Source organism: Gouania willdenowi, chromosome 13 (assembly GCF_900634775.1).
Source record: "Gouania willdenowi chromosome 13, fGouWil2.1, whole genome shotgun sequence".
NCBI lineage: Eukaryota > Metazoa > Chordata > Actinopteri > Blenniiformes > Gobiesocidae > Gouania > Gouania willdenowi.
In genome coordinates, this window is record NC_041056.1 from 3,730,363 (window position 1) to 3,757,170 (window position 26,808).

Below are 26,808 nucleotides of genomic sequence, written 5' to 3' on the forward strand. Positions count from 1 at the left end.
GATGTTTTTGGTTATTTTAAATAGTGGAGTTTTCTATTTAATGTGTCGTTAATAAATTGTTATTATGAAATACATTTGTTACGGATGAAGTGGAAATTTTGCTGGATCTTGAAACAAAAAATTTTAATCTCAGACTAAACGTGTTTCTTAAAATCAATAGGAAATTTTAGCAATGAAAACACAAAGTGGAGCTACAGTTTAGTATCAGTAATTATGGAATTAACGTTTTGAAGTCGGTTGTATGTTCAAAATAATAGCCAAATGCTCTCACCACATGTTTTACATTCTGACCAGTCTGCATGTGTCCCTCATCTGATAAATGGCTTATAGAACAACTCTGAACATCCCAGGACTGGAGGTGGGGGTCATAGATCTGGAGCAACGCCTTAGGAAACAGTCCAGGTTAAATGTGTTTCTGATCCAGCCCAGGGTAGGTCCGGGGCAAAGGTGTTTTGGTAAAGGTGTTTCCGATCCGGGGTAAAGGTGTTTCTGATCTAGTCCAGGGTAAAGATGTTTCCGTTCTAGTCCAGGGTAAAGGTGTAACTGATCTAGTCCAGGTTAATGGTTCAGGGTAAAGGTGTTTACGATCTAGTCCAGGGTAAAGGTGTTTATGATCTAGTCCGGGGTAAAGGTGTTTCCGTTCTAGTCCAGGGTAAAGGTGTAACTGATCTAGTCCAGGTTAATGGTTCAGGGTAAAGGTGTTTACGATCTAGTCCAGGGTAAAGGTGTAACTGATCTAGTCCAGGTTAATGGTTCAGGGTAAAGGTGTTTATGATCTAGTCCAGGGTAAAGATGTTTATGATCTAGTCCAGGGTAAAGGTGTTTATGATCTAGTCCAGGTTAAAGGTGTTTATGATCTAGTCCAGGGTAAAGGTCCAGGGTAAAGGTGTAACTGATCCGGTCCAGGGTACATGTGTTTCACTGACTTTTCCTCCTCTCTGCCCCCCCCCCCCCCCCCTTACACATGCGGCACTCTGCTCCTTTGCCCCCCCTCTCCTCCATCGTTCCCAAACTCTGCCACCGCAGCCTGCGTCAGGTGTGCGCGCTCACCTACGCGGTGCGTGCGCACTCCGCGCGTCATCCGAGCCTCGGCGCGCAATCGGTCCGGTTGGGCAGCTCGGTGCTGGTGGCGTTACGCGGGTCGTCCGGGGTCCAGAAGAACACGTAGTAGATGACCAGGATGAAGGCGGCCACGGACACGCAGAGGAAGTAGGCGATGGCCATGGCCACTTTCACCCAGATCTTGGAGGACATGGTGGCGTGTTTGGCCCGCAGCTCCCCGGGGTAACTGGGCCTGCGGTCCGGGTCGCCGTTCAGCTTCCCGGCCGTAGCGCTGCCCTGCCTCCCCACCGCTTTCATCTCGGAGGCGGTGTTGCGGTCATCGGGTCCCGGTGCAGGGCGCAGCGTCCGCGGGGCAGAAGCAGCTCGAGTCCCGCTGAGGCTCCGCGTCCACAGAGCGCACCGGGAGATCTGAACTCAGGCGGCCGCCTCCTGGAACCATCAGGACGGGACTGCTGTGAAGGTGCGAAGGGTCCGGACAGCTGGTTCCTGTATAGCCTTTCAAAGTAAAATACAGTAGCACGTGTCTTATGGAGGCAGATGTCTATTATTCAATTGGAGAAAAAAACAAAAAAATTTCAATCAAAAGAATGTTTATATAATAATAATAATAATAATAATAATAATAATAATAATAATAATAATAATAATTTAAAAAAAACAACATATCAATAAAAAAATATATTTTTTTTTCAATCAAAAAAAAAAGTGTTGAACACTTTTTTTGATGGAAAACATTTATTTTTGAATGAAGTAAAAAATGAAGTAAAAAAAAAAATTGATTGAAAAGTTTTTAGTTTTAACAAATCTACCTTCATAGTGTCTGTGTCACAGTGGAAACATTTATTATTATTATTATTATTTTTATTATTATTATTATTATTATTATTATTAATAATAATTATAATAATAATAATTATTATTATTATTAATAATAATAATAATAATAATAATAATAATAATAATAATAATAATTATAATAATAATAATTAATATTATAATAGCTATGGTAATGAATGAAATAATTTCCTTTGAAAGTCCCGGAATAATTTTTTGTGTTTATGACCAGATATCAAAACTGTGAAAATGCTATTTCAATAATAATAATAATAATAATAATAATAATAATAATAATAATAATAAAGAAGTAGAGAAGGGATCACATTTATGTAACTCATTGTGTGGCCAGGTCAGTATGTAAGGCTGGTTGTAGGTGTACGTGCTTGCTTGTTGTGTAGTTTTCATGTTCTCCTGAAGAATGTGTTTACATTAAAGAGGTTTTAGTTTGGTTTTGTTTGTTTGTTTTTTTTGTTTTTCTTAATAGCCTGATTGGAGTATTTATTTGTAGCGTCTATTCCAGGTTAAAAAAACCCCACTGGATTAAACATTGAGGAACAACCAGTAAAGCAGCAGTCTGGGATCAAAGGGTTCTACTGGGATTAGGGTTAATGTTGAATAGGAAAACCTTTGGGTGCTGTTTCTGCTGCATTTGCGTTTGGAGTCATGTGGTTTTATTTTGAAGGGTAGATCTTTCTGTTTGTGGCGCCTCTCTGTGTTTCCGTGTGTAACTTGACGCCTCCGATGATGAGGAGGAGCTCAAAGTACGCAACATGCCGTGATTGGGTCTCAGTAGTTTGAGAGGAAACGTCCCGCAGCAGAAGATGGTGATGAAGATGAAGGAGATGCAGAAGCTGGAGGGGGAGGGGGGGCTCTACAAGGTCACAGGACATCATCATCATCATCATCATCATCATCATCATGACTATCATATTCATCATCATCCATGAGAGCGAGCAGAGGGAGGAGGAAAAAAAAAGCAGCTCCAACAACTGAAAATATTAAGTCAGTATTATGGAATATCTTCAATTTACTCAATTCATAAAATAAAAACATACACAGCCAGAAAATCACCATTTAACTTATTACAGCTTTTTGGTTGAACATTAAACTGTATTATATTATGGTTCTCATTAGCATATGTATTTTTTATGTTAATATAATAATTGGTTTTGACCCCATGTTTACATTTTAATCATGTGTATATCTCTCGTTACATCTTTGCTGTTATTGTTGTTTTTCTGATGTACTGTATATATGTCCTACTTTTTGCACTATAATCCTATGCTAGTATTTGTATTTGGCAAATGAAAATAGCCAAATACATTGTTCTCGTATGAGTTCTTCTTCTTATTTTCCTTCCGCAAACTGCTTTGTTCTGTAACTCCTCCTGGACTATTAATGCAGCACTAATGACACGTATGTCATCTCATAGAAACAATGTCAAGGATGTGCAGTCGACCTTTTTTGGAGCCAAAATGTCAAGGTCAAGGTCGCATCAAGTGTTAAAAACCAACATTTTCCATATCTCTACAAATATTTATTGTTCAGTTTTGAGGCTTACATTTATAAAAAGCTCATCTCAAGTGGAGTATTTTTATTTGATTGGACCGAAGCTGTACGACCTACCAGTAAATAGATCAGTAGGGGTCAAAGTTCATGATGTCACAAAAAAACACTTTTTTCTCCTATAACTTGGCCACACATTGAGATACAGTGCTCAGACTGGTACCATTGAACAACATTTCCTTTCAATGTGTGACCTTGACCTTCGCTCAAGGTCATATTTAAGGTTAAGGTCTTCTGTTTTCAAATAGTCAAAAACGTATTCGCCTTACGAATACAGGTGTTGCCTAGTTAGTGAGGATGCATTGGCATGCTAATGCTAACGCATTAAGGCTAAATGTAAATGATAATCCTATGTTCATCAAACTTTTTTCAACCTTTTCAAAATATTCCAAATTTTTCAACTTTTTCAACCATTTTCAAACCTTTTCAAACTTTGCAAATTTTTTCAAACTTTTCAACCTTTTTTTAAACTTTTCAACTAATGCTTCAGCTGTTTGTTCACTTTCAGCTCATACTGGGAATTTACTTATACTAGTATATAAACTGGTTTTAGCGATTGTTGCTATAAGTTATTACAACGTTAAGGCTATTGCTAGGTTAATGCTATGCTAATGTAGTGCGACGGGGGCTAGCACATGCATCCTCACTTGCATTTTCTTCAGGAAATGCAAAAATTCTAGTTATTTTTGTTCTTACTCTCTGCTTTTATAATATGTCTGGGGATCAATAAAGTTGTATTCTATAATTTCTTCAAGATAATTTCCCTCTAGGATTATTAAAATCATTCTGTTCCTGAAATATTCCTTAAAAAATCTACATGCAATGGAAAACTAGAAAATGCACATTCTTATTCACTAGTTGAAAGTAACAATAAAATAATAAATATATGGTTAAAAGGTACGAAAATAAAGGACAGAAACGTTCATTTAAAAATGAAAAATCTGAGTATTTGGTTTAGAATAGCTGCATGATTTTTCACCATCTCCTTCACAATAAAAGGTCTTGTTTTAATTCCACACGAGCAACTCAATGAAAATTCCTTTTCACCTCTTTGTGTGGTGGGTTTGCATGTTCTCCCATTTTTCCAAGTTTCTAACTACGTTGCTTTTGCTCTTAAAACTCAGTGAAATCTTTTTTTTTTTTTTTTTTACAGTTCCAGTTACAATATATTGTGAGTCAAGATATATTGCAATTTATTTTTTTGGCGATGTTGAAAATTACAATACTGTCGATATCGATGTTTTTATTTTATAGCTTATTTTGAATTAAAATGCCAATTTAAAGAGTCGTTGCTTTTGTTACTTCTCAGATCATCATAAAAGGCAGTTCGATGATTTCTGAGTGCGTCTCAAATCACACTACAGAACTCACTCACTCACACGTGCTGTCCCTTAAAGGAGAAAAAGCCAAGTGTCACATATCGTGCAGCTTGTTTGTTAATAAATAAGCCTGTGTGGCATTTAACCCAGCTTCATCTTATCAGACTTTGAGTTAAAAATATTGACATTTATATCGTAGGTCAACATTTTGAGGAAAAAATATAGAGATATAAATTTTGGTCCATATCGCCCAGCCCTAGTTCCATGTTCTTCCTTTGAATGCTCGACTCAAAAACATCACAACACACACATTTAGTACATGTAGAAACAAAAGCTCTGCTTTAATTATGATTTCATGGAGCTGTAAAGTAACGTTAAACAAAAGAACGTCTGTCCTCACACACGACAATAAAAACACAACCAAAGAAGGTTCATACACTCATTTCTTGTTCATATATAAACATGAAATTCATTTAAAAAACCCAAACAAATCCAAGATTAAGAAAAACCCTGAAATGACGCGTCCGTCATTGATCATCACACGTTTAAACTAATCAGACTTTCATTCTTTACTTTCCTCAGAGTTTCTATTTTGAAGTGAAAATACAAACAAAACCAAACTGGGTCCATGAAAAAGAAACAAAAAAACACTTTTCTTTCTTTATAACAAGTCGATGTGGGAGTTTAGTTTCTGCTTCATCACATGTGGCCATAAGTGTTTAAAAACACCTGATTTCTGTAAAAGAATTCATTATTTCATGTGGAGATAAAACATTGTTCATCAGATGATCACAGGACGTTTGTGTTTGATACACCGTTAGCATAAATAAACAGTCTAACATGTGACACACATTCTTGTTTCAGCTCAACATTCAGACGTTTAAAGCTGAGTTTAATTCATCGTCAACATAAAGTCCCTGAAGCCAAAAAAAAACCAACAGGACGACTAAAAACAAATCAGAGCTAATGAAACAGAAGTGCTGGTCCTTTAAAATGAAGCAGCATCGCTCCCCTTCCTCGTCTCCACGCTGCTTTTTGTTGTTTGGATTTTGTCGTCCGCCCCATGTTAGCTTCATTAGCTTCACCCTGTGGATACAAGGACAGTGAGGACGTGATGCTAGCTGTGTGAAGCTAACATTAGCATAACTCTTTGTAAACGCAACAAACTGTAGAAAGTGAACTGTTTAAGAAGTACGTTTGTTTTCCTGGGAAAAAACATGCTGATTGACACTTTTTTATCCAATCACGTGCCTCTTTGTTATGAAGACACAAGATTGGCTGAAAAAGGTGCCAAATAAAGGTGTAAGAAAAAATCGACTTGGTGATACATCGCAACATTACACTGCGCGATTATCAAATACTGTAGGTCCCAAAAAAATTGTCCAAATTATATATATATATATATATACACACAAACATACATACATACACCGGTACTTAGCCTTAATCCTTTTTCAAACGTATGTATGATTTGTTGATTTTTTATAAGCAATCTTATTTTTAATTCATGGTCTTGACTTTTCTTAAAACCGTCTTTATTAAAATTAATTAATTATGGGTGTAAGAAAAAAATAAATTTGGAAATATATTGCGATATTTCATGGCACGATTATGGTATCGATCCAAAGAATGTCTAAATCATTTTTTTAAATCATGTCTTTTATAAAGAAAAAACATGTAATTGTGCCAACATATGCATAGCACATAAACGCCCGGTCACGAGGTGTCAGTGACCCACATCAGACCTTGTTAAATTACATCACTCCTCAATGCATTTTAGTTTGGAAGTTGATTGCACTTTATTTTCATAAAACATACACTTTTATAAATGTGGTTACTTTTTTTTTTTTTTTTAAAGATTTTAAGAACTGAATCTGTTGAAGAAGCAAAAGTTAAATGTTTTTGAAAAACGCAATTTGCCAGTTTGATAAACATAACACTATTTTTTGATATTTGATACTTGAATTACAGTTAGTTACCATTAAGTTGTTCTTGCAATTTTTAAAAATGAAAAAGAAATAAATTAAAACGAGCAGTTTGATCTCGAGTGTGTCGCAGATTTTAGGTGGAAAAATTATAAAATTTACCGTTAATGTGCCCTAGTTTGCACTTCTACGTGTCACTGGTATAAACAGTTTGTATTAAGAGTGTAAGAAAAAATCCATTCGACAATATATCGCAATATTTCACCACGCAATTCCAAATCAATTTTTTTTAACGGAAGAAATCATATGCATCCACTTGTTTTTGATATTTGTACTTGAATTTCAATTAGTTAACATTTATTGTTCTCAGAAGTTTAAAAAAAAAAAAAAAAAATTGTATTTCATAGCTTACATTATTGATGTTGCGACGTGTATCGTATTGTTCATCATTGGGATATATCGTGAGTCGTATCGTCAGATTCGCGAGAATGCACACCCCTAGTATATACTAGACCCTAGGTTCTCAAAGTGGGGTACGGGCACCCCAAAGGGTACGTAAATTGTCATAGATGCTACGTGAATGAAAATTAAAAACACTGACAACTTTGGAAACTAGAAAATAAATACAGCAGTTAATGTTAATGCTAGGTTAACGCTAATGCTAGGCTAATGCTATTGCTAGGTCATTGCTAATGCTAAGGTAAAGCTAATGCTATGCTAATGCTAGGTTAATGCTAGGTCAATGTTAATGCTAGGCTAATGCTATTGCTAGGTTAATGCTAATACTAGGCTAATGATAATGCTAGGTTAAAGCTAATGCTAGGTCAACATTAATGCCAGACAATGCTAATGCTATGATAAGCTAATGCACTGCGACATAAACCAGCACCTACATCCTCACTTGAATTTTCTTCAGGAAATGCAGATATTCTACTTATTATATATTTTTTTCTCAACAGGATAGGTAAAATTCACTGTAGGGCTACATTGTATATTACATTATTATGTTTTTAAAGTGCAGTAGTAGGGGGTACATGGCTTCAGGTTAAAAAGTGTGGGAACCAGTGTACTACACAGTATAAAGTCATTGAGTTAGCAGTGCGTAGCATGGAGTGTGTCATTTCAAACATTATTCTGTGTTTTATTTAATGCTACTTAGTGTGCCAGTGTGTTCAAGTGGTTTTTAAATCCTTGGTCTGTATCTGTAGATCGGTTGCTTCAGCAGCTTCACAGCTTTTCAGCAGAAACCGTAGATTTATCTCCATCCACAAAGCCTGAGGAGCGTCAGAGTTTAATTTGATCAGGCATCAAATGCTTTGCCTTCTATGTGAGCCCTCATCAGTCACACTGCAGCTCATTTCCTCTCAGAAACCTCTTAAAGCCTTAATCGTGCCTCTAATTTCTAGTTTCCTGATCCCCACCCGACACCATGAGCTCATCCTGATGCTGATGAGTCACTGTTAGCGTTAGCGACAGCGACTCTTTCACACGTCAGAGGAAGAACCTCAGAAACCTTTTTACACCGTGAGGACACGTTTGGCTCAAAAACAACTTTGCAAAAAGCCTTTAGACTCTAATATGAGGCCAGTATAAAGTAGAGCTAAATTTAGACGATACATTCACTGATGATTTCCTGTGATTACAGAAAACAGATGGTATTAAACATCTGGCATTTTCACCATATTTTCCCCTGGTGGTGAAATGTGTAGCAAGTGTTTAGAATCTTGTGTGAGTTAACTCAAGTAATCACCATTACCGGTAAGTATTTTAGCATGATTGTGGGATGTTTGTTACACAAGTAATTATCTCTCTATAAAAGCAAGGACTGTCTGTGTGTGTGTGTGTGTGTGTGTGTGTGTGTGTGTGTGTGTGTGTGTGTGTGTGTGTTCCTCAAATATCTCTGTGGATCAGGATCAGACTGACCAGAGAGTTTCAAAATGGCTGCTGCTTAGTTGAAGGATGTGTAACGTCAAACTTTTGAGAGCCCACCCCCACGCCCCACCTCCTGAGTCGACGGACTCAGTGATGATGTCATCAGTCCTGCCTCTACAGTGATGACGTCCCATCTTCAAACACAACCTCATTTTGCCATCCATGAAAAAGCGACTTACCCCTCCCACTTCTCTATAGCAGTACATACTTCCTACGGGCACTGCATTAACATACGAAAACAAAAATAAACCCATATGAAGCAGAAACGTCACGGTACGAAATACTCAACACGATGTAAAAAAAGAATAAAGAAATCCAAACAAAGACAAACAAATCTTTGTTGATGAAAAACAATTTGACTACAAAGGTTACAGTGCGTGGAAGTGTTTGGCTTCACAAATAAAGAATTAAAACAAATTTACTAGTGATGCACCAAAATTTTGGCCACCAAAATACAGGATGCTGTAAAGAGGCGAGCAAACACCGCCGTCACCGATCAGCCAAGAATTTTTATTTCGGTGCATCCCTAAAATTTACCAATCTGTTTAAAATATATATATATATATATATATATATATATATATATATATATATATATAATTATTTGTCATTTCTGTAACATACAAGTTTCTAAAACTTTTGCCTCAGGGCCTTTATACTTTGGACTTTGCATTAACTGGCTCGAGATCCATTAATGTCCTCCATATTGTAAACACTGCAGCGTGTAAGCTACTACAGGGAGGCAAGAGGGTCAAATATCGCGTCCCTTTGCATTCTTGAAACTTTTTTTTTTACTTTATTTTATTTTGTGCACGTTCAAATTTTATATTGTTTTTTCATTTCATGATCTGAATTTAATCATCTTTGATTTGACTGTTTGTATTCACAGGCTACAAAGTGACAGGAAGGCCCCTTATATCATTCTTTTTCAACCATTTTTGAGCCAAAGTACATCTTTTCATAACATACAGTCAAGTGTTTTTAATAGAAATCAAAAACATAATATGCAGTCTTATCAAAGTGTCTTGAACTCAAATAAACAAAAATTTTTGTTTTTGTTTTTTTGCATACTTGATACAAGTCGTGGGGGAATAAAAGGTTGTTTTATATTATAATTTTTTACATTATATAATTGTACATTATACTTATATATAAATATATTATTATTGTTATTATTATTATTAATAATAATAATAATAATAATAATAATAATAATAATAATAATAATAATATAATGAATTTTTATAATTGAATTTTGTTCTGTACTGTTAAACGTTAAGAGTTTCAAATTTGATCCGAAGGCTGTTATGGATACAAACCACCAAAGAAGCTGTAAGTGTGGAAGAAAACTTGTGTTTTAGCCTAATGAGAACATTTCCTCCAGTGTGCGTTTAAATCCCCTCGGCTCACTTTTAAACCACATCCTGAGAGAAAAACATACAACGATGAGCTCGAAAACGAGGAGAAAAAAAGCATGAAAGGAAACCGTGATGAGCGAACGCTGCAAATGATGGAAAACACTGAAGATTCAGGACGCCACAAAGTGCTTTAAATCCCCACAGAGACATAAATGCAGCGTCACTAACGTCCACTTCTGCTCTCACAGTGTCCACTTTATGAAGACAAACCCATTCACATTCAGACCCAAACCTTTCCATGTTTCCGATCAGCGACGCTCGGATTAATTATAATGAGGACGGGAAGCAGACAGACGGACATTAGTGACGAGAAAGAGCAAAACAACTACTTACAGCGACAGAGTCTCTAATGGTCTGTGAACAACTTTTACTAAATACTAAAATACTAAAGAAAATGAATTTCTCATACATTTCTGTAAAGAAGAAGAAAAAAAACTTTCATGAAATTCTTTAAAAAAATGATGTTATTTGTGTCTTATTTGGTTAAATGTTAGTTTTTTTTGTTATGAAGCCTCCATTAAAAAAAATACTCATTTTCCTCAATCAGTTAACATGTTAACTCATTGACTGCCATTGACGTCTAAAGACGTCAATTGTGTTTTTTGGCTGGGGTTGCTAGGAGACAGTGTGACGAAGATCGAGCTAGTACCATGACGTGACCAACTGGTGACATGTAGGTGGCAGCAGCGCACCTTTGGATGAGAGATAAGCCGTGATGAGCAGAGCTCAGAGGAAGAGGAAAAAAGTTTGGACTGAAAATGGCTGGCAGTAAAGTCCAATTGTTAAGGCACAAAATCCATTTTCAGTTGCACTTTGAAAAAGAAAAGGAACTATTATTCAGTTTTGCATTGTTTACGACAAAACCAGAATTTAAACTAATAGGCTTCTTCTTCATTTGTATTATTCCTTTATTTATTTCATTCAAGATTTATTTTTAGTTAAATTGCATTGTTTTGAATAGTTTATCAATGGATTCTTTTGACAATTAAAAATAAAAGGAAAATAGTACAGTATTTTCTAGTTTTTTTTCTCTCAAAAAAATAAAGGAATATTTGTCTACAGTCCCATTTTGTAAAATAAATCGTGAGAGAATCATATCGTCAACCCAGTATCATGAATCGAATCTTATCGGGAGATGAGTGAATCATTACATCCCTAATCCAAACTGACCCGTTATCATTAGAGATGCTAACAGAAAGCTAACAAGTGAATTTTAATGGGCTTGTTCTTTTTAGGATCAGTAATTGTGATTAATTGTAATTTAACTTTAGTAATTGAGAATGTAATTGTAATTTACTTTCAGGAGAAAAATAATAATTGGAATGTTAGTTGTGATTTGAAAAAAAACGTATCAAAGTGACCCAAAGGCAGAGGAGGATTGAAACAAAGTGACAAGATGTTAGAGGAGCGATAAGCAGCGTACCTGACACCGTGTGCTCCACCTGCTCCTCGCTCACCGCTGTGGGAGCAGCGTCGGACATGGAGTCATTCACATTGACGCTTAGCTCAGCATCGTGGACAACTAGAAGTGGAGGGGGGTCCGGTTTGTCTGCGGTCAGAGAGGAAACAAAGACAAGCGATGGTTTAGTTCAGAGTCACAGGCTGAGACACATCCACTGGTCTCCAGTTACCAAAACAAATAACAACACACTTTTAGAGACAGAATCCAGCAGTATAAAAAAAACAATCTTTGATCTCTAGCGTAAACTGGTTTTATTAAACATATTTTTATTGTTCTCACCCTGTGAGGAGGAAGCAGGTGGTTCATGTTCCTCTGATGCGATTGGCTCAGAGAGGGCGGAGGGGGCGGGGTGAGAAACCCCTGCTTGTGGCGGTTCTGGTTTCGACGCCGTCTCAGTCTGTGGGAGGTCAGGCTCTGATGGAGGATGGGAAACGTCTTCAGTCACCGCTGGATTCAGAGGAAAAGGAAAGATCAGAGAGAGATAAAAAAAAAAGAAACTAACAAAAAGGCACCATTACCATTAGGTACTAAAAATTAAATGACGATGCCTCGGTTTGTCCCCTCGATTATCAGTTAATGTGTTGATTTATTAAACTGTGGAAGGACATTTGCTCCAGTTTCAAAATAAAAGCCTATAAAGAAAGCGAAAAAAAAAAAAACAACCTCCTGCTACAACGTTAATTCTAAGTAGATGAGGAACATTACGGGGAACGGATTCTGACATTGCTCTTACAAAGAAAAGTCAGTGGACGGAGCATTTGGACGCCACCGTCATCCATCTTACTACAAATCAACACGTGCTTTCACCTGAACAAGAAGTCTACGCTACCATGGCAGGGTTCTCACCAAGAACTTTTCAAAGCGTAGGGGGATTGTGAGGCGCGTGAGCGAGCGCAACTAGCGTAAGTGCTGTAGGGGGGTTCATGGATTCTTTAAAAATGTATAACCCTCTGACAGCCACATTTTGTGTAGTAAAGCTGAAGTAGTTTTATTGCCTTATAGTGCAGCAGACTAGTAAAAAAAAAATCATTCACTTTGGTATAAAAGCATGAAATTTGGCACAGATGCTCTCTAACTCGCTACTATTTTGGGAAAAAAGCATTGGCCACTCAAAAATACAATATGGCGGCCATTTTTCAAGATGGCCACTATTGCTATTCAAGGGTTATTATATAACCACAAAATGCTCAGATCTGGTCAAACAAGGCATCAGCGGAAAGGTCTGGTCCTCCCAAGTTTTTTTGAGGCGATTGAGTATTTGAGACGTGCCTTTCAAATTTAAATGAGGTATTAAGTGGGACCCGCAGTAATATTGGAACTGTTTTGGACACGAAGCCTAGCAAATGTCTTTTTCTATTTTCTAATGGCTTGTTTTGTTGATAGTTTTTGTTTAGATTATGAAGCACACTGTTTGTATTGGACGGTTATTATGGGTTACAAAGCTCAAGCCCGTCCGACCCAAACGAAGCCCACGCATGTAGAATAAGCCGTTGAGAGTGTTATTACGACAGTACCAATTACAAAATGAAAAAACAACAGAAAAGCCCCCTACGCGGGTTGAAACACACTGTAAGGGACAACATCACAGCGACGGGGGCCCCTACGCTCAACCGCGCAGGCGAGAACCCTGCATTGCAACCATTGGATGTGAGTTACGTGAATGAGCATCTGACTGTGGACGATAAAGTGTCATGTCATCATCTGCTCTCTGTACCTGTGGTCTCCTCCTCCTCCTCCTCCTCCTCCTCCTCCTCCTGCTCCTCCTGCTCCTCCTCCTGCTCCTGTGTCCCGGTGGGCTCACTTCTCTTCTGCTCCTGGTCCTCCTCCTGGTCCTCCTCCTGCTCCTTCTTCTGTGGTGGACTGGACTCTGCACTGGGAGGTTTCAGAGGACTGTCTCCTCCCATGCTGCTGCGAGGCGACTGCATCTCCATCTCCTCACCCCAGTCCGACACCGGCCTGTGTCCGTCCAGCAAAAAGAATGGACTGACAGGTTTTCCTCCCTCTGGCGAGTCCTGAGCCGGGGGAGGGATGTGGATCTTTGGTCGTGGCGTTCGCTGCTCTTTGGGGCTTCTAGCGGACGATGATGGCGAGAGTTTCTCTTTGTCTGCGTCTTTCTTCTCGTCGCTTTCTGAGTCGCTGCCTTCCTCACCATCGCTGGCGTCCTCCCACTCGTCTTCATCCTCATCCTCAACGTCGCTCTTCTTCTCCACCTGAGACAACACGGAAAAAGACGAACACTTTGTTATTATAACTAAATCTGGAGCCGTCTCTCTTTTCAGGTTCAGATTTGATCAAAGCTGCTCAAACTCAATTTATTATTCAGTATGTTGATGTTTTTATCCACAATCTATTTCAGGTAAATCTGTGTGTATCTGTTTATATTTGAACCAGGGTTGGGGTCAATTACATCTTCAAATATCCATCATCCGGTGAACTGCAGTTTTCCCCCAATTACAACCAAAATTATAATTATTATTTTCCCCTAAAGTCAATTACAATTATGTTTTCAATTACATTTTTAATCACAACTACTGAGCCTTAAATAAATAACTCTTATTAAATGAAACCTTGCTCTTGTGTTAGCTTTCTCTTATGATAATGGATCCGTTTTGACCCATGTCTTAAAATTAGCTGTAAAATACAGAAAACATCATCTATCATCTGATTTTCATCTCTTGTTTACCTTGTTAGGCTTCCTTATCAATAAAAATATTAGTACACCCCTTTGATTGATTGATTTTTATATTATTTGTATTTGTTTTGTGGTAAAATGATCCTTAAAGTCTGTGTAAAGCAGAAATAAATTAGTGTTATGAGTTTCTCACACCACAGAAACACGTATCATTGACCACTGAGCCAAATTTGAAAGATGAAAAAAATTGCTAAGCATGTAAAATTAAGTCTCAAAATCATGGAAAAACACTGGGGTTGTGTCAGTTAGAGGTGCTGGAACCACGCCCACGCGCAGGAAGGGCTCCGCCTCCGTGTATTAACCCTAACCCTATGGGAGAGAGCAATGTGAAAGACCAAAAAACGTAGGAGAAGTGCTTGGATCAGGCCAAACGAGGTCAGCGGAAAGGTCTGCTCCGCCCGAGTCTGAATACGTGCATCCCTCCCGGGTAGAGTCAAAACTGTGCCCGCTAAAAACAAAACACAAAACCACGGTGGTGGCACCAGCGGACGCATTTTATTCTCCTGACTCCAAATATGTGGTTTGTTTTCGGTTAAGGGCCTAATTGTGCCCGCTGGAGGCCACAGAAGTTTGATGTGCTTCAGCAGCAGGGTCGGGTTTATGCTAACACGGTAACATGGCTATGATTTCTGACCCGCCCATTAAATCCTGAAGACAGTTTGTGAAGCCTAGGTCCACAATTACATTCTAAATGGTTGAATGGCTTTTTACATGTTTTAAGGAAAACATTTATGACCTATTTAATGTGTTTAGAAGAAAATGGCTGAATTTGCTTTACACGGACTTTAAGAGAACTGGCAGCAAGTGTAAAAAGCATTTGTAGGCCATAAAATTATAAAATGGTTCCCCAGGTTTGTGTTTAATTAAATTGTAATTGACAATTTTTATAGAATTTTAATAGCAATTATATGAAATCAATTACAATTCAATTATGTTTACAACAGCAACAGGTTTTTTTTACAATTATAATTGAGCCCAACCCTGATCTGAACCGATGATAATCCTGTTTTAAAAGCTTTTCGATGGTTTTCATTCTGGCACCTTTTGAGCTGCTGGTTTGGGATGCTCCTCGTCTTCTTCTTTTTCCCTCTTTTTGGTTTTCTCTCTCTTGGTCCTGTCCTCCTTCTCTCTCTCCTTCTCCTTCTCCTTCTCCCTCTCCTTCTCCGGCTCCTCGTCTTCCTTCTCTCCTTCCCAGCGGTTGTCGTGCATGCTGCGTGTACAGAAATTACAGAATAGAGGACGAGAAAAACAACATAAACTTAATTCTTTGTTTTTTTTTAACCAATATATTTTCTTCTCGTAACTTTCTTACAAACAGTTTGAACTTAACCAAAATGAACTGTACGTTTCTTTAATTTTTTTTTTTTTTTTTTAAAAAGGGGGCGCAAGTAAAGAAAACATGAAAACCACAGCCTTAAAGTCAAACAAAACACAAAAATTAAAAAGAACATAATTCATGTATTTCCACATGTAAATCTGCACCAATCTCAATAACCATCAATTATGTTCTAATCTACGAGTTAAAAACAAGTTATTTTTGGGGTTTGTTTGACTTTAAATGTGTAAAAATCAACCAATTCATCCTTTAGTCATTTCACATTGACAAGAACTGATCTATTCTTCATACGTCTGTAACCAGACAGGAAAAGTCCATTTTAATTAATAGAGCGCTTGATATAAATACCAAAAAAAAATTAAGATTTAAAAAGTTTGAATTGCATTTCTTATTTATAGACAATAAAAGATGACCTTATTTTAAAGGTTTAGTAAAAACACCGATTAAACTTGTCTTAAATTGTAAATATAGGAGGGAGAGTACGATTTTTAATATTAATATAAGAAGTTGAATTATTTTGATTATTTGATTGAAATAAATCCATCTGCTGTGACTCCTTAGTGTTCCCAGTCCATTAAAAGTGATCACATGATGAATGTTTGTTGTTTACCTGTAGCTTTGTTTCTGCCCTCGTCCTCTTCCTCTGCTGCGCTCGCCACGAGAGCCCGGAGTGCGTCCCTGGGACAGGAAGTCCCCAAACGTCGGCGCTTTCGGAGGCCGTTTATGTTCATCTAAAGACAAGGAGCGCGGAGGGAACAGTGAAAGAGTTCTGTGGAATCTGGTTCAAAAGAAGCTAAAAACAAGTGCCTTGATTATTGAAGGTGAAAAAAGGACTCCGTGGTTTAAAGCCGTGAGTTCAGTTCATCAGATGTTGGTTTGGGTCGAGATGTTTAAGATTTAGGAGGTCAACAACAACGACCTTGCACAATTTCATTCATTCCTCAAACCTTTCCTGAAGAGTTCCCGCTTTGAGTCGGGGAGCGTCGTTTTTATTAGTGTCTCACTCAAGCTGTATATTTATTCAACTTTGTTATTATTATTTATGTTTTATATTTTCATAGCTCAATATGCATAATATTTCTTTCATATTTAAAGGCAGATTTTATTAGTATTCATCAACTCAGTTTTATTGAGTTTAGTCAGATTACATTTTATGCCATGTTGAACCATTAATTTATTATTATCATTATTATTATTATTATCAATCCTTTTATTCCAGTGTTTCCTCTACCACCAGTTTTGTTGTTTGTTCTTTTTGTGTGTTTTACTCATCATTCAATATATTTTTCTGTCATTTTTGTGTATAATTGTACTCGTCTTGTGTGACTTTGGAAAAATGTTGTGTATTTTTGTTGTCATTTTGTGTATTGCTGCTCATTTTGTTTATCCCCCCCCATCCACTTTTTGTGGTGGGGGGATAATAAAGAGTGAAATAAAGCAGTGAAAGGATGAGAAAAAAGCTGGAGGGTAAAAGCCTTTCAGAGATAAAAGGAGCTGCTAAAGGATGAAAGAGGTGAAGGAAGGAGAGCAGAGAGTGAGTGATGGGAGGAAGGAGGAGAGAAGGTCAGAGAGAGAGAAGGAGATGAACAGGATGAAAAAGGGAGAAAGAAAAGCAGAGGATGAAGATGATGAGATTAGAAAGAGCAGCTGGAGGACACGATGACAACACACCAGTGTTTAAGTGTTAAAAGTGACGGAGTGAGGGCTTTGCTGTGTGTCCGTTATACTTTTGGCTCCTCCTACTGCTCACACTGAGCATGTGCCAAAATGTTTTTTTTTTTGACGTGCGAGAGGTCAGAGTGACTTTGTCAGCCTCCTACTGAGCAGCAGCTGCTTTAGGAGGCGAGCGGCGTTAAAGATGCAGAGCCTCAGTGACTGTGAGCAACCTCAGCTCAGGTTGGCACGTTGGTGAACAGCTGCGTCCCCTCAGCAAATCATCTGCTCGACCACGCGTCGGCTAACGGACAGAGCCCGGGGGTTAAAGTGAGCCACAGAAGGAGGAGGCAGCACATTAGTCCAACTGTCAAGCACTTACACCTGCTGTACAAGCACAAATATAAAACCTATGGGCAAGTTGTTCAAAGGATTCTTGGTTATCGGATTGAGTTTGTTCAAGAGGGGAATAATGAATCTGAAAACAGATTAGATCACAGAATCCAATAGAAATGACTTTGGATCAAACCTTCAGTTTGTGTTGTTCGAAATGATTCAGATAACTTTGATCCAAAAAAGCTGAATCATCCTGATCCCAACAGGCGGTAGAATTCCAAGGTGGATTTCAGGAAGAAAATGTAAAACTTAAAAATTGGTCAAATACTACATTTGATTCATTTAGTGCAGAGGTCTCCAACCCCCAGGCCGTGGACCGGTACTGGTTTTGGAAAATTACCAGATTCTTTCTGCTACATCTGTCTATCCATCCCCTTTAAGCACATCTTAAAGGTGATGCTCCGGCCGGTAAATTACCGCTAAAGTGAAGCCTACAAGATAGCATAATTAACAAAAAACAAGCATCGTTGCACAGGGTAAAAGAGCCAGTCAGGAGACAGAAGAAGAGCCTATGACTTCAAAGAAAAAGAAAGCTGCATTTAACAGATAATATGAGGAGTCCTACTTGAAATATGGATTTAATGTGACGCCCCAAGCCCGAGATGGGATCGTCTCGTTGCAGAGAAACAAACTCAGGGCTCCCACTGATTTAGCGTTATGGTGAGTTGTATTTTTCATGCACTTTATATTTGTTTTTGTGGCAGCGTCAAGGTTAAACACGCCTTCAACTTAAGATAAGCTGCTAATAAAGTTGTATACACAGTGGATTCATATTTATTATTAGATTTAGAAAACAATCCTGATCCTGAATAGAAAAAAAAAATGGGATTTCCATCATTTTGATCCAGATTAAATGTTTTGAACAACTGGTCCTATAAGATCTAAGCATGAGTTTGAGCCTTTGACATCCTGTTTCCTGGCAAAAAAGAAAACCTTAGAGACGTTTCACGCAGAAATGAAAGGTTGTCTTCTCTCAGAGCTCAGTAGCTTTGGATAAAAGCTGGACTTTATCTGCTCTCCAGAGAAACAAACGATTACATAAAGAGAGCGATTAGCAAGAGGAGAGAGACGGTGTCACAGAGTCCTGTGATGTGCACTGCCCTCTGTGTGTGTGTGTGTGTGTGTGTGTGTGTCTTGCCTCTCTTGTCACCGCCTTGCTCGGTTATGACGCCCTCGGCAGCAGCAGCACATGGGTCCTCTTTGAACCTGTGAAAACAGCCGTAGGTCAAGTCAACAGCAACATTAACGCTTTATTTAAAAAATACGGAGGTTGATTTGTGCCACAGTTCAGAGATAGCAGTTTCAGATTTGATGGGAGAGCAACAAGATTTCGTCAATTGACGTCACACAGAGCCTATTGCCTCTAAAACATCTCTTCTTGCTCTCAACAAAGGCGGACGCTTTTTCTCTGCTCCCTCCCTCATCTGCCCTGCTTGCTGCTTTGTCTTGTGCCATCTTTTTGACAGAATCTAATAGGAGCCTCTCTCTACATCTCTATCACCAGGATCAGAGTGTGTCCATGCTCCCACACCCTGGTGAGGGTGGGGGGTATCAAGGCCAGCAGGGGAAATGCGTAGAGTAGCACGCGCGGGCAATCGTGCGCTTCACTCCGTGAAGGGAGTAAAACAGTGCGCACTGCATGTTTTCTTCCGTGGCAAAAAGATCCACCTCGGGCTCAGATCTGTTCCACAACCTCCAGGTGCAGCATCCGCTCCCCGTAAATTGGTGCCCCCCCGGACAGCAGGTCTGCGCCTGCGTTCAGGGCTTCCGGAATGTTTGTCACTCTCAGCAAGAGGAGGGGACCACAACTCCACAGGATCAGCCTTTGTGCCAGCAGATGCAATTGACGGGAGCGCAATACGCCCTGACGGTTGATGTACGCTACTCAAACCCTAAACCTGCTTATTTGAATGGCGATGTATTCTCCGCCTCCTCTACTTATAGTAGGAGGGACTACCTGCAGTGGGTTAATACATTTCACCAGCCAATCAGGATTGGCGTAATGAGATTGGGCTTCTGAGATATGACGCAATGGCGTATAGCCCATAGTGAGACATCGAAATGAATGTAATGAAAGAGAACACTCAGAATCATGCAATAAACAAACTCAAAAGTAAGCAGGATGCTACTTTGGAACATCTACGCAGGATGGAATCCAACGTGGAGAAGTCAATAGCTCAGGTTTCGAGATAAGGCCACCATATTGGATTTACTGCTAAGTTAATGTCTCTCTTCTCTAGGATGTTTGTGTTGAATGACGCTCCGTCATCCCAAACTGTGCCTCTAAAGGAGGAGTTTGTGACCTGCCTTATCCCCCCTCTTCTTACCTCATGTTTTCCACTTGTCATCTAAGATACGGGGTGCTGCCTTTGTGGCGACCCACAGTTCTCTCGCTCATGTACTCCCATGCTATATGTGATGGTCTTTTCCTGTTTCTTGGATGGGATATAACTGAAACTGCAGTGCCCTCTGGGATGAATCAAGTATTCTGAATCTGAATAAAAAGCCCATTGTTTTCTATTTGAGTGAAACGTTCAGCCTGCTTTTTAGATCATTTAGCAGCTATTTTGGTCAAAATGACAATTTGCGCTGCTTTTGGTTGCTCTAAATAATCAGGAAAAGTTAAAGATGTTGATGTAAACCTCTTGTTTACACAAAGAATTAAAACCGCTGTGACCCTGAGAAAAAAAATCTATGACCGCAGGGGGCAACAGTTCCAACTGTGTGATTTAGTAATAGACAATGAAGCAGAAAAGAAGGGCTCTCCAAAGGGACCTTTACCCTCCCTTAAACAGTGCGCTTTGGTGGCTGAAGTTAGTGAGTAAATCATGGACTGTTGAAGAAGGACATACCCTGAAGATAGAGGTCCTTTTGGGTGGGCGTTACGTAGAACTGTAACATGGTTTTCTCAGCTTTGCATTTAATTAAATTGTAATCGACAGTTTTTATAAAATTTCCATGCCAATTACAATTATAAAGTCAATTATCTGAACTCAATTACAATTCAATTGACTCTCACTCTCCCGGTATCCAAAGGAACAGGAAACAGGAAGTGTGTGGAGGTTCTCACATGCCGTCCGTCTTCTGAGCGTCCCACTCCCGTCTCCACTGGCCTGTGGCGTTCCGATGGCGAGCCAGTCGCTCCTCGTCAATCTGCTCGCGTTCTTTCTTCCAGCGCAGGTACTCCGCCCTCTCCCGGCCGGTCATGGACATGGTCATGTCTGTGGAGCCTTTGGGACCCGGCCTTCGACTCTGCAGATACCAAGCAGCAGAGACAGGATGTGAGGAATTAAAACTGGAACATGGGCCATGTTTACATGAGAGCTTTAATTCTCCTTTAATTCATGTAACAGTTAAATCCTCTTTAAAATTACCTTGTAAACATGTAATTGCAAATGACCATTCCAAATTAAACTTAAATCAAAATTAAGCGGCTGGTTTATTCTGATTTTAGTTCCGAATGGAATAATTCCTCGATCTAGTAAACTCCATGCAAAACTCAATTCGGAATTACTATTTCCATGTAAACACGAAGCATTCCAATTCAGAATAATTAATTCTGAAAAAAAAAAAACAATTTAACCGTGGCCATTTGACCGTGAAATCTATTCTACTGGTGTTTATTGGTACAGGTGCAGCTGAACTCACAGTCCACTCTTTCTCCAGTTCAGGACCCGTCTTCACATTGTCGAAGTCCAATCCCCCCCAGTTGCGGACGTGTCTCCTGCTGCCTTCCTTACGGTCTGAGTCGGGTACCGGGCCCGTCCGTCTCGGGTCGTCCAGAAAGTTCCGGATGGGTTTGTCTCCCTCCACCTACAGCAGAGAGGGAAACTAACAATGTCATGTCAACTTTGAACTTCAACGATTTACAGGAAACATGTCAGACACCCACCCGCTGCCCTCGCTCATATTCAGCTATTTTCTCCATTTCTTCCTTCATCTGCTCAATGTTATGTCGTCTCTTCTCCTCCCATTCCTGCAGAAAGTTATTTAATAGTAACTACTTAAGACATGAAGCTAGGACAGACATGGGCAACTGGTGGGCCAAAGTCAATACACCAAATGACTCCAAAAACACATCAAATGAAACCAAACACATGTAATGACAATTAAAACACATAATAACTTAAAAAAAACTCCAAATGACTTATAAAAGAAACAAAATTACTCCAAAAACACAGGAAATGACTTGCAAAACAAACAAATTGACTACAAAAATACAAAACATGACAACAAAAACACACATAATATACAAAATTTAAAAGAAAATACACAAAGTGATTCTAATAAATACACAAAAAGTAACTTTCAGGTCAGTAGAAACAACAAAAATCAGCATGAAAAACTGCAGTAATAAAGGTTGGTATGTATGAAATGAATGCACAAAACTCACCTTTGACTTCCTGTCTGTTCCACCTGGCGTTCCCTCTCCTCCTCCTCCTCCTCCTCCTCCTCTTCCTCCTCTTCCTCTTCTTCCTCCTCGGTGTCCCTGACCTCCAGAGTCTCCTGTGTCTCCATCTCTTGGAGTCTTGGGTTCCCTCCGTTCTTGTCTCCCACCTCTCCCCTCTCCTCCTCGGTGACCCCCCCTCGCAACACGCCCTGAGCCCACCCCTCTGGGGGGGCTCCGTCCGTCGCTCAGACCTCGCTGCATGTCACTTCCTTCAGACGTCTTACGTCCAAGTGGCGTTCCTGGTTTCCAGTCGTTGGCGACTCGTTTTTCCTGCAACGAGCAGCGTCAGTGAGTGAAAAAACACTATGAACATTCAACCTGTGCTTGGAGAAGGTTCTCAGTTTATTATGGCTTTGTTATGTTAACTTATCAAAAGGCTTCTTTAGTTTGGAAACTGACACTTTTCAGTCTTTTTAAACAGTTGGAGTTTGGGTCGCGCGATATGAAACAAAAGTCATATCTTAATATTTTAATAGACTACATGACACCAAAAACAAACAAAACAACAAAAACACACAAAATGACTCCAAAAACCCACAAAAATACACAAATTGACAGAAAAATACAAGTGATTCTATGAACAAAGATAGTGACAATAGGAATACACATAATGGCTCCAATAATGCACAAAAAAAAAACAAAAAAAAAAAACACAAAATGACTCCAAAAAACATGCAAAAATGTATTGAAATTCATACGCTCCATGAGTCAAAATGCACTTTTGGGCCAAATCGGTGCATCACTAATAATAGGTATTTTAACCGTAATTGGAAAAAATGCCGGTCATCGTAATTGAGTTGTAATTGAACATGTATAATTGAAGATGTAATTATAATTGAAAAATGTAATTGACCCCAAACCTGGACAAAGCCCTACATTAGATTTCTGACCAATCACAACAGGCTAACATATGGATGAACCAAAGAAAACTAAGTATTCCAAAGAAGCACAAATCAGCTTTTAATGAGAATCTCCTCCTCTGTCTCCTGTGCGTTCTGTAACCTTTGCTGACTAAACACCTCTGGGTCTGAAGTCATCGTGACTCATTTTCAGAGGCAATCTGGAGCTCTGCAGGAGCCGGACGCTCCGTTTACACCAGAGTACCTGAGACATGCTGGAACCCACAGCAGCCTGATTAGAAACACACAACAGAAGCAGAACTGCAGCGATGATCCAACCTGACACTGATGAGACACACTCTTCATCTAAAGCAGGCATTCCTGTTAGTAGTTAAGCAGTCAATGCTTAGATAATCATGTATTCAGGATCAAATAACATGTTTCATAAAGAGGCGTTTGGATGTATTTTATAAAGCGAGTTTGTGCAAATCTAGCAGACATCATCTGATATTTTAGAAAGTAATAATTAGTAGGAATGTAAGGATATATCCTATATCGGCTATATAATTTATGCATACAAGAGGGGATTAAAATCAATACAGCACAGCATGTGCTTAAACAATAGAGGGTACTGTGACTGTATTAATATTTTTACAAGCAAAATATGATCTCTATGTATTAAAATTGAAAGAAATTAAGTGCATCATTGCATCCCAATCTTTGATTTGAGTTGTTTTTTTTTCAAATCGTCGGTTAAGTGTATCCTTACACCCCTAGTTGATATCAAATGAAGTGACACTTATGTGCAACTAGAGCTGGGCGGTATGCCCAAAAATGTATATCACTGTATTTTTTAAAATTCTAACAGTTTCACAGTATATGACGGTATTTTTTTTTTCCATGCATAATCAGGTGTTCACAGCATTTTCTACTGGTTGAGAGAAAAATGACTGCAGTAGATTGACTTAGGATGGTCTATTTTACTGTCATGATGAGTGAATATTGTTGAATAATTCCACACTAGTGCTAATACAAGTTTGCAACAGCAGCCCAATGGCTCTTTGCCACGCTAGCTTAGCTTTAGCATTAGCTTGATTTCTATCTTTAAATGCTGCATACTCAGTGGTGTGGTGGTTTCTTACGGTGAATAATGTAGCGTTTTGTTTGCAGCTTCACTGTGACTTATTTCCGCATTATAGGAATTACAAATTGCGACCCTTTTTTTGTGTATTACTGCCGACATGCTAAGCTAACCGTGCCCGTGAGTAATGTTCTCCTGTAGCAGAGGCATGCGCACGCAGGCACATGTTCACAAGCAGCTTCAGAGCTTTCAATTGTGTCTTTCTTATCCATTTACACGTATGATTTACAACGTAAATTTACACCAGAGCGCTACGGTTTACCTTCCTATTTAGAAGTGCAACGTTGAAAAGGGTCCGGTTCTGAAAGTTGTGTAATCAAATACACCGGAACGACGATATATTAAATATTCACATCATAACAAAAATATATATCGGTATTTAGTATGAAACGGTATACCACTCAGCCCTAGCAACATCCCTCCTGCCTCAGTTCGAGCACATGGTACGTCCCATTGAGATTGAAACCATTTTCCCACAATGCTCAGCGGCAGCAGGCTACTCACTTTTCAATGACGTTCCAACAGTAGAGCAGTTTGGTTCAGCTTCTCCCTTAATGTTGCACTTCCATTTTAACTCAAATATTTAACTTAATGTTTACAAACACTCTTCTATAATCTCATGGTGCGTCTCACCCCGGCTGGTTTGGACGGGTCGACTGTCACGGTGATGTTTTCCTTCTCTGTCCTACGCTTGTCCGTCTCCACATCCTGAGGGCGGGGCTTGCGAGGAGTCGTCACGGCTATGCCTTCTTGCTCCGCCTTCTTTTTGTCTTCTTCGATCTCCTGTCGTGATTCGAGTTACAAGCACACATTGAGTGTCGCTGAATGGATCATTAAGTTAGCTGTGATGTCATCACCAAGGTAAAACTCATCGCTAAAAGCAATAAAAAGCCAATCATTTTAAACTGTAAAATTGGATTTGGACACATCGCATATGTTCTACTGTAAAGATGAAAACCATACACATGAAGGAGGTGCAGCGACGTGTGAACCGTACCTGATACCTTTTCACCAACGCTTCGTTCTTCTTCCTCAAAGCTTCGATTCTTCTGTCCAGCTCAGCGTCTTTTTCCTCCTTTGTCTTAAGATCCACAGCTGAAGACTGAGGAGAGAAGGTGGAGAGGAGGGTTCAGGTTCACTGACAAGTTGTTAGGTTGTAGTTGGTATTCTTCATTGAAATGTTTCAACTATGAAAGCTTCCTTACTAACTTCACACACTCATAATAAATGAGTGACTTCTACGGAGGGAGAAAAGTGAGAATCCGTACTAAAAAACCTGCTTCCAATCCTGATTTAATTTAATAAACAACACTCATCACAAACTTCATTCTGTACTCACCATGGTGGCCTCTATTTCCGCTCACAGGTTGCTCACTGCTTGTTCACCCTGTAGAATGAAGAAGAATATTAATTCACTGTCAATAGGGCTGCAGATATAGAAAGAAAAAAATATTATACAAAGTCTGTTCACTAAGATGGCAAAATAAATTTACTTTGTCCAAGTGAAAGAGTTGAGTTTCATCACCAGAGCAACACTTCCGGGTCACGTACTTTGGCCAATTTCATTGCACCTATCTGAAGTCATTAGGGGAAATAATAAGTATTTGACCCCAAACTTTTGATCGGCCACAAGTGCAGTGTTATAACAACACCTCTGAATTATATAATAGATCAAACCGTTTGGAAATCGTTTAAAAAAAAAAAAAAAAGAAAATGGCCATGGCTATGGGTACGTTATCCGTAGATTGCCACTCTATGGATACGCAGCACCCCTGATTGGCCAGTTTAGGTCACGTGATAGGTGCACCACGTGACTTAAAGTTCCGTCATTTGTATTTAAGCTCATTCATTTTCAGCTACCCCTTTTATTTTAGCCCTAACCCTAAAATGTTTTTTTTTTTTTTTTTTTTTTTTTTGTCGAAAATGTATTTTTAAAGGTGGAATTCGCCGTGTTAAATATGTTAAAAATAAAAATAAAAATTGTCAAATGTGAGACTCGAACCCACGTTAGCGGTGAGTGCGGTGTAACTCCTTAGTCACGGGGGCTATGACTTCAGCAAGTTATGGTTAATGAAACAGTGCATGCACCACTACTACAGGTACACAATGTTATGGGGAGGCGAGCTGACCGAGGCAAGATGGCCGCCAGTGCGGACGTGCGACTCTATTGGACGAGACATCTAGCCTTCAATAGGTCTATGCCATAGACTGTAGAAAAGATGCTATGCTCCCAACCAGCTCAGCACCAGTCTACCTGGAAGGCTTTATTATATAATGACCTACAACACATGCTTATTAACCTTACAGTTTAAACCCTAGTCTCCCAACTACATAGTTACAACTAAATGTTTGGTTACCTCTACACACAGGGTATATTAGCCTCATAATTAAATCATATATTTATTTTTCATATTTCGGGCGCCTTTAAAATAGAAAAATGAGAAAGACGTGATAAATAAAGCGCGTTTAATCGTTTTAGACTCACACTTAAAAGCAGATTTCAGTGGTAATGAGGCTAAAGGTAATCTGAACGCACCGGGCCATGCGTCTATGGTTTAACCGGGGCCTAAATACAGGACACAGCCGTAAATTACAGCTTAAACACAGCTCATAAAGTCTTTAAACTCAGTCTGTGCTCTTTACCTGTGACAAGTTAGTCCAACGAGCAGAAAACACGCTTTAAACCCGCCTGTAGCTGCTATTTTCTGCTCCGCAGCGCGTCCTCATTATTATTTTCCTGTTAGCCGCGGCTAACTTCCTGCCAAATAATGAGCTTTCCC

General features: G+C 39.1%; 2 protein-coding genes across 2 annotated transcripts; both read right to left on the reverse strand.

The window, feature by feature from the left end:
* Positions 1-625: 625 nt before the first annotated feature.
* On the reverse strand, positions 626-1,519 carry LOC114474468 (putative transmembrane protein INAFM2). Its single transcript, XM_028464811.1, has one exon. It carries the CDS (start codon positions 1,357-1,359, stop codon positions 1,078-1,080), a length of 282 nt encoding a protein of 93 aa, XP_028320612.1. The 5' UTR covers positions 1,360-1,519; the 3' UTR covers positions 626-1,077.
* A 3,581-nt stretch (positions 1,520-5,100) lies between these two features.
* ccdc9 (coiled-coil domain containing 9) lies at positions 5,101-26,808 on the reverse strand. Its single transcript, XM_028465392.1, has 15 exons — positions 26,672-26,808; positions 25,368-25,415; positions 25,026-25,130; positions 24,662-24,811; positions 21,992-22,318; positions 21,491-21,574; positions 21,247-21,411; positions 20,669-20,850; positions 18,737-18,804; positions 16,160-16,280; positions 15,255-15,423; positions 13,236-13,731; positions 11,801-11,968; positions 11,483-11,608; positions 5,101-5,870 (listed from the first exon to the last, which is right to left on the reverse strand). Exons 2-15 carry the CDS (start codon positions 25,368-25,370, stop codon positions 5,866-5,868), a joined length of 2,169 nt encoding a protein of 722 aa, XP_028321193.1. The 5' UTR covers positions 25,371-25,415; positions 26,672-26,808; the 3' UTR covers positions 5,101-5,865.

What these genes read in the sequence shown, in the direction of transcription:
- ccdc9 (XM_028465392.1), bottom strand. An exon ending in GAACAGACAGGAAGTCAAAG is followed by an intron (nt 21,575 to 21,991) that starts GTGAGTTTTGTG and finishes AACTTTCTGCAG; the next exon opens with GAATGGGAGGAGAAGAGACG. An exon ending in GGAGGAGGAGGAGACCACAG is followed by an intron (nt 11,969 to 13,235) that starts GTACAGAGAGCA and finishes CTCTGAATCCAG; the next exon opens with CGGTGACTGAAGACGTTTCC.
- LOC114474468 (XM_028464811.1), bottom strand. Translation starts at nt 1,359, where the DNA reads ATGAAAGCGGTGGGGAGGCAGGGCAGCGCTACGGCCGGGAAGCTGAAC.